The following is an 8596-nucleotide window of genomic DNA, read 5'->3' as shown; positions in this document are numbered from 1 at the left end:
TCAGAATCATGGAAATACGTCAGTCTTAAAAGAGAGTCGTGACAGTTCTCAAGTAAGAAATTTTAGTTTATTATTAACAGTCAAGACATATAGCAATGTTTTGTTGGGTCGATACAGTCTGTATATTATATAAGACTGTAGGAAATGTGCACTGCAAGATATTCTTCTGCTCGTACGATTACGATTGATGTGATCAAAGTGAAGCATCATCGACTACGAGGCACATGGCAAACGTTGTAATTGACGTACAGAACAGAGCCGCAAGTAATGTTCTATCCGATTTATTTTGATCATTTTTGCTTGTCGGGTGCGAGCATGCTGAAATGTAATGCTGGTGTAGTGGCAAAAAGTTACTAGTTAAAAACACCCTTCAGCATCAACGCAAGGCAGTACGCAACCTGTTGCTCTGTTCTGCACATTAATCGACAAATTATGTTTTGAAAAATTTTAATAAACATTTTTGGAACAGTGATTAAAATTTTTTGTTTTTAAAATTCAGTCTTAATCACACGACATATGTTACAAGAACATAGGTGACCGGTTTCGGTCATATCACATGACCATCATCAGACCCATGGCATCCTTCAGCAGCTGAGAAGAGTGCTCCACCTACCATCTTCGAAGGATGCCATGGGTCTGATGATGGTCATGTGATATGACCGAAACCGGTCACCTGTGTTCTTGTAACATATGTGGTGTGATTAAGACTGAATTTTAAAAACAAAAAATTTTAAAATGGAAAAATTTTAAAATTTTAAATGATGTTTTATTCTTACCTTTCTGGTCACTATCATAGACGCTTTCTTCATATTCTGTAATGGATGAAGTAACTGAAGATGCTGGAAAGATCTCTGTCCAGAACGTGAAGAGGAATAGGAGTAAAAAGAAAACAAGCAGTGTTTTTACGGTGGCTCATGTATTTTTTATTTTTTCATCTGTTTTCCTATAAAAAGCTTAACATACGTATAAAAAAGATTGAATAAAACGATATGTGGAAAGGGGTGTACTGCGTCGCGTCGTTTGTATTTACAAGATGATGGGGATAACGTGTAATAGTAGTGTTTCTCCGTTGCCGGTCTGGAGAAGGGACCCGTGTTGCTCCGTCGAGCCCGAGGCCTCTGTGCGTGCCGCCGTGCCGCCGAGGGGCCGGGGGCGGGCGCGTCGGCGTCGGCGCCTGCGGGGGCGGCGTCGGCGGCGGGCCGGCAGCGTGCCAGGTACAGCGTTGTAACGGCTGCGCGGTGTCTACGGCCGCGCGGCGCGCGCCCCTCAGTAGGGGGCGCCGTACGAGGAGGACGGGTAGCTGTAGCCGCCGCCGCCTCCGTGTCCGTACGTCGTCTGCTCGTACTGCGCCACCTGGATCGCCTGCCGGATGCCCTCCAGGTCGATGCCGACGACGCGCTGGCTCACGTAGCCGGGCACTCCGTACGAGGTGGAAGGCACGCCGTACGCCGTGGACACGCCGCCGTGGCCGCCGCCGCCGATGAAGCCGCCGCCGCCGCCGCCGCGCTGCTGTTCTTCGCGCAGCAGGATGGCGCGGATCTTGCCGAGCAGTTCGGCGTCGACGGTGGCGCCCTCGCTGGTGGTGTAGCCGGGGCTCACCGAGATGTAGCCGCCGCCGCCGCCGCCTCCGATGAAGCTGCCGCCGCCTCCGCCGATGAAACTGCCGCCCCCACTGGGACGGTTGTAGCTGTAGCCGCTCGGCGGCTCGGCCGTGGCGGCTGCCACCATCGCCGCCACCACACACTGCGCACACACAAAACACGACCGGTGAAAACCTCGGCTGCTACAGGTACACTCTGTCTGTACTACTGCCGCGCCAGTAGAACTGGGCGAACAATACTCGTGTTCGAACGGGCTCGAGATTTCCCGATACGCCGCAGCGTACGATACAGTATCGAGCTCGTTCGAACTATCACGTGACATTTGAATCGCGCAAGGGATACACAAGAAACTACCAACTAGCCACAACAACAAGCTATGGTTCCGCTTAAAATTTTGCAGTTTCGTGAAACACTGGAGGAAATAGCATTAAATCCTACCACTGACAAACTCATGGTGCGTTTGAACAAATTCACAATACGAGTACCGGTATGCATCGATACGAAAGAATTTATAGTGATTTTTAAGAAAAGATAACAGACAAAAGCGAAAGTACTGTCCTCTACAAAATATTACTTGACTGAACGCAGTATAATACTTTATTTGCCTATGAGAGGCGGTAATGATTGGTTGTAAATGAGCTATTCAGTCCCTGTTCACGTATTAGAATAACAGACAAAAACTTTGCCAGATTTTAATCAGTATTAACCCGTTCATTTGAAACACTCGAGATAGTTAATCAATAATTAAATGGCGAACAAACGAAATGTATCGTGATATAGTGACTGTAATTATTATCGCGAGACCCGGCTTGGAGATCGTACCGTCAGACCTCACTAGATCGCAGGACGAGTGAACACTCGAGAATTGGACAGAATTATGATTGAAGTGTTTATTTATTTATTATTTGTCGTTGTTGCGCCTTGCTGGTCGGTGTGGCTGTGCGGTTCTAGGCGCTTCAGTTTGGAACCGCGTGACCGCTACGGTCGCAGGTTCGAATCTCGCCTCGGGCATGGATATGTGTGACGTGCTTAGGTTAGTTAGGTTTAATTAGTTCTAAGTTCTAGGCGACTGATGACCTCAGCAGTTAAGTCGCATAGTGCTCAGAGCCATTTGAACCATTTTTTTTTTGTTGCGCATGACCTGCACCCTAGAAAAGTTTTCAGTCCATGCAGAAGTCACTAGATTGCAGAGCGATCAAAAGATCGAACATAACCCGAGGGATCTCCCGAGCTATTCGAATAGTTTTGTTCAAACACATCTCTAATTAGAAGTTGCAACTACCATCTGATTGGCTACATTGCCCCATTTATCCACGATAACAACGAGACAGATGATGTTTACCGCGAGGACTCGCCTAGCAGTGCTGCACATTCGCATAGCGCAACTTGGGGCAGCGCATGCGCACAGAGCACTTACTTCTTACAGTGTCCATGGCCTCTCTGACAGAGAACACCCCTCTGCACGACCATAGCGAGAGCAGTGGGGAAAGTGGCCTGTGTAATTCTATACAGGAGAACTTAGAAATAGTTTCGCATGTTGCATTGCCAGACAGATGATTTACGTGCCTTCTGTTTCAGTGCTTTCCTTGGGTTCTTTTTACTAGTTACTATTATCTGTGTTCTGTGCAGTGTCAAAAGCATTTACGGCGTGTCTGCGCCTTGTTTCGTTACTGATTTAAAAGGAGCACTGCGGACTGGTCGATATAACGTTGTGAAACAGTCTGTAGACGGCCCTTGTGACGTCGTTGTGCGGAGAGAGCGGGACTAGCCTCCTTGCTCTTTGTTTGGAAACACTATACCTTGTCACGCAGTGGATGTGAAGCACCATACGGAGAACAATAGTAAGTCCCACCCAGTAGTGAAAGAGAGAGGGGAGAGGGCTACGAGATTGAACGCTAACTCATTGTACAAGTGCGAAATTACAAATTTAGTGGTGCGGTATTAGATACCCAGTCAGTTCTCAAATGTTTTCTGTGATTCTTAGGTATGTTCCATAGTATTAGCTCAAGGCTACATCCGCTGGACGTTGTTACTGGTTAGGACAAGTCACATAATGGCAACCTATTGCATCCGTAGAATTCCCTCAATGATTTGTTAATGTGAGATATACCGAGATGTAGCGTCGTATACACTCCACATAAAACCGCAGGAAAACGGGCTGAGTAAGTCTGTGCAAATGTTAGAGGAAGGCAATGGTATATCAGTCCAGTAGAACAACGCCAGTAGGAAGCTCACGAGTCGAAATCAGCTTTCAGGTCGATGACAGTTTCATCTTTACCAATCCATGTGCACGTGTCAGACCTGGTATTGTACCCTTCCGCGAATGTGGGACTGGCAAGCCCCGTTGCAGCTAAGAACCTACCGCTATGAGACTGGATATTAAGTCGTGCGACGGAATCGAACTGAAAATTACATCCCGTCGAGACTGAATATTTAAGTCCTGCTACAGATATGAGACTGGATATTCATAACAGCATTCGGTTCAGATTGGATAACCTTCCGACGTGCCTACGGCTGTAGCTCACGGAGATGCTGGGTCTTACAAACCTACACGGAGACTGATACGAGACGAGTTTTCATTTGCAATATAAATAATGTACAAAATATCCACCCAGTCGTCAATATGTGAACCCAGTCCTTGTATCAATGATGCTCTCTGGATACGAATCGGCCTGTGGAATGTTTTCTGTTCGCTTGAGGGTGACGGCATAGAATAATACTTCATCGTCGTAGGTGGAGTGTCTAGTGCCGCCTCCAGAAATACTGACGTAACTCGAGGGAAATTCTTGGAAATCCTTGGAAACAAACGAGAAATGCGCGTGCGAGTAATTTTTTTAGCAGATTGGTTACCTGTGCTGCGGCTGTACACGTTAGGAAGGGGAAACAGAATTAGAACTTTTTGTGTTGTCTACATCGATGTTATAGAGGTCTAGAACAAGATTAGGGAAGGGAATAGCCCTCGTGTCTGTTAGAGCGATGTTGTCTTGCAGCCATTTAATGATATCATGGACGGAGCTATAGCTCTCGAATACGAGACCAGTATCTTAACCTCTCTAACGTGTCACTCGATTCGTGTTTCAAATTCCGATCATTAGGCGGCTTACTGCTTTGTACAAACAAACACATCATCGTTTGTGATTTTTATTAACATGTGTTTGTGCTACACCAGTTGGTTGTGTCAGTTAAGCTAAACTTTGCTTTGCAGAATGGTTGAATCGTACACAAAATTCCCTGCAGTACGCTAACATGTACCCCACTGCCAGGCCATTGAACTTGAACTGATACAGATAACTGATTTCTAAAACAGAAACGCTGTTTCGAGACGATTTCACACATTTGTAATACGGGGTTCTCAAGTCAGATACTCGTTTAAATGATGAACAAGCTACGGCGTTTGTTAGCAGAATAAAGCTGCATCCCTTCAGGTGACTAACGACAGAAAGAGAGAATGATAGCATAGTTATAACATAGAAGAAACATGGAAAAGATACACAGTCCGGACTCTCGCGTCCAATCTTGCTACCATCTTCCGAGGTAAAACACAATTTAGAATTTGTTCCGGACGGACGCAACAACCAATGAAGAACTTATAACCTACAAATACGCCAAACATTTAAGAAAGCGTGATGGGATAGCGCTGTAACTGAAAGCACTCCTCAAACACTGAGATGCAGATGTGCACTCTATTCCTCGGGTTACTAAGTAAAAGCTCAGCTATTATAGATTAAGCGGTTGTTTGACCGAAAGCAGATAGCAGACGAGAACATATCCACACAAATCAGAAACGCCTGATATTTAACGCAAGGTTACAATCTAATAAAGTGAAGAGAGTTTTACGATTTTCCGCTGGTCGCAGCGCATATCTTTTGCAGCACAAAAACGATAACAGATCCTCAGCGCTAATGAGACACGCTACTTTCGCTTGTACCCTCCAAGTGTGGATTCTGCTACCGGTACTTTCACTCTACACTATAGCTTCTTCGTGAGCAGCGTGACTGAATGTACACAGAGATGGTTGTTTTTAGTTCCTGCGGAAATGTTTCACGAGGCTGATGTATAATCTCTATCGGCTATAGTATATTGTATTGAACTATACGGTATTTTGACGCTTTCGATTAACGCAGAATAAATTAAGAAGAACAGGACAAAAATTGAATTGCGATTTGAGTAGACGTAATGAGACACCCTGAAATTTTCGTTTCTTACCTTGTGGAAATGACAGTCTTCTGGCATAAAGTTATGTTTTTCCTTGCGCATGGATAAAAAATGAAATAATACAGTGTGCGTTTAATTCTGCGGCAAATAGAATTAAACTTGAATAATTGAAGAAATTTTCCGAGTCCAAATACGTGCACGAGCTTATTATTGCCTATTGGCAACGTGTGAATTGCTTTTCTAAACTTTGAACTAAGGATAAAGGTACTAGAACCTGCGTAAGTATTTCATTGTTCGTTTCTGCTCAGATCTTACAGTTCTATTATGATTATCAACGAACGGTGAGACACTTAATATCTATGTCTAGCTGTAAGCCTACTGGAAAGCAACTCAAGTACAAGTAGAGCCCACATACGAGTTGCCTGAGAAATTGTAGTTGTACTACAAACTGTATCTCTTACAGGGAACATTCATCTGACAGAATGAGCGATAGGGTCCTGAGGTAATGACAGAAAAGATGGTGCTATAAGAGGGAAAAAAAATCAGAACATTATACAGTTTGGTGACTCAGTTCCCGAATGTCCCTTGCACTCCCACAAGGAGCAGTGTTTAGAGACTGGATCCGAACTTTGGAGGTGCGCGGTTCAAACCTCCGTCCGTCCATTGTGGTTTCAGTTTTCGTGGTTTTGCATAAATTGAAGCTAAACCTACGATGGTTCTTCCAGAACGTGCTGCCATATTTCCGTTCCATCGTTGTCCAGTGTGAGCTCGTGCCCTGTATCTAGTGATCACCATGTCGACGGGATGTTAAAAGTGGCACCTCCCTTGTTTCTCTATGATTTACCAGTCACAAGCTATGTTGTTACAGCTTGTCCACTTAAGACTGGTCATCACCACTCGCCGTGACTGCAGATGAATTACCAGAATTGTACACGAGACTGTAGAGTCAACTATGCTAACACAATTTCCATGTCGTAAATTTCTCTGAAACTTATCCAATTTGAAAGCCTATCGTTGCCCTTCCAGTGACAGACATTTCATGCGTTCGTTGGTTTCTGAGTGGTGTCATTTACATAGAAACTTTGGGGCTCATAGTCATCAGATTCGTTGAAGTTATTTTAGTATCTACTGGGCGTCATAATAGCTAACTGGCCTCACTTAAGCTCTGAACGGGTTAATGTTACTTCTGGGATGATACCACACTAGAATGTATTGATACTCTGAATGCATATTTTTGTGACTGACTGACAGTCTTATGAGAAATTATGGGGAGCTGGCTGAAGCAAGACGAGATATGAGTTCTGACATGTATTGATCTTCCCTTGGCTTCTGACTGGTGTCATTTACATAGAAAGTTTGGGGCTGGTAGTCATCATATTCGTTGAAGTGGTTTTCGTATCTACTGGGCATCATAACAGCTAACTAGGTTCACAAGCTCTGGACGGTTTAATGTTACTCCCGGGATAATACAACACTAGAATGTATTGATGCTCTGAATGCATATTTTTGTGACTGAGTGACAGTCTTATGGCAAGTTATGGGGAGCTGGCTGAAGCAAGACCAGATATGAGTTCTGACATGTATTGATCTTCCCCAGAATAAAGAACATGCAGGAACAGGTAAGAAGTTCTGGAAATGAAAAGGTGACTCTACATGTGAAATTATTACGGTTTTCAAGACGAACACGGCAAAGTAGCAGATAGCTGGACCCTCGCACTGATCTCGGCAAAAATCTAGTACGACCATGACATGAGAGTCTGGTTCTGCGATTAATAATGTCCTCGTAGCCCATTTAACCGCGGCCGATTTTGAGAGGCAAAATCGGGAGGACACGACAAGATAACTTGCTGCTGTGGTCGGCGTATGCTTACCAGAGCCAAGGCGTTCATCTCGCTTAGGAGCTCCGACTGATGTTGTTGCGAAGCTGCGGGAGCAACTGACGGTTTGGCCAGGTCCGCAGCCGGCATTTATACCCGGGCGCGGGAGCGCACCTGCGTGACGTCACGGCGAAATGTGCATAGCCGCACTGCCGGCGGTGGGCGAGGGGCGCGGTAGGGGGGGAAAGGGGGGCTGGGAGAGGATGCCGCGCAGCGCACCCGCGCGTGTGTGTGTGTGTGTGTGTGTGTGTGTGTGTGTGTGAGCGCGTGAGTGTGTGCGTGTGAGAAAAAGTGGTACTGGAAAGCGGCGGCAGCGGCTGACCCCCTCCCGGCGCGGCGAGATGAGCAGCCGGTGGCGGCGGTAGGGGTCAGCGGGGTGACCAGGAATCGGGGACGAGCCGCGAGGAGCTGCTGGCCGCTGCGGGCCCCTGGGGGCCTCTCTCACACTGACCGCTGGCTGGCCGCTGCGGCCGGCGCCTTGCCGCCCGCTCAACACTCTGCGTTACGCGCCAAAGAAGCGAAGAGCTGAGCTCAGGCTGTCAGAGAAGAAGCCAAAAATCAGTCACATCACAATATGCGTCTACATCAGGGAGGTCTTCAAATGCGGCCATCGTGCCAGCGACGTCAGTATCTCTCTGCCGATTTGAATTTGCTTGATAAAACGTATAGAACACGAGACGTATCTGCCCTACTGCTCGTTTTACTAGGACTACATTCACCCGTTAAACCTTACATATGAGCTAATTCGTGCAAGTTGAACCACTCAGACTCTGGAATTTTTAGAGCGGCAAGACTATAGGCCTATATCTCTGACATCGATCTGTTGTAGAATTTTATAATATATTTTTTGCTCGCGTATCATGTCAGTTTGGATTCCGTAGAAATGTTGGAGCACGTGAGGCAATACTGACCCTACGACTTATCTTAGAAGAAAGATTAAGGAAAGGCAAACCTACGTTTCTA

General features: G+C 46.0%; 1 protein-coding gene across 1 annotated transcript; it reads right to left on the bottom strand.

Annotated features, from left to right (window-relative positions):
* Positions 1-905: 905 nt before the first annotated feature.
* Positions 906-7691, bottom strand: LOC124622621 (glycine-rich RNA-binding protein 7). Its single transcript, XM_047148390.1, has 2 exons — positions 7628-7691; positions 906-1743 (listed from the first exon to the last, which is right to left on the bottom strand). The coding sequence occupies exons 1-2, from the start codon at positions 7643-7645 to the stop codon at positions 1267-1269; spliced, it is 495 nt and encodes a 164-aa protein (XP_047004346.1). The 5' UTR covers positions 7646-7691; the 3' UTR covers positions 906-1266.
* Between the last annotated feature and the right edge of the window lie 905 nt (positions 7692-8596).

This window comes from Schistocerca americana, chromosome 7 (genome assembly GCF_021461395.2).
Source record: "Schistocerca americana isolate TAMUIC-IGC-003095 chromosome 7, iqSchAmer2.1, whole genome shotgun sequence".
Taxonomy (NCBI): domain Eukaryota; kingdom Metazoa; phylum Arthropoda; class Insecta; order Orthoptera; family Acrididae; genus Schistocerca; species Schistocerca americana.
The sequence above is the reverse complement of the archived record's forward strand: the minus strand, read 5'-3'. Positions and strand labels throughout refer to the sequence as shown.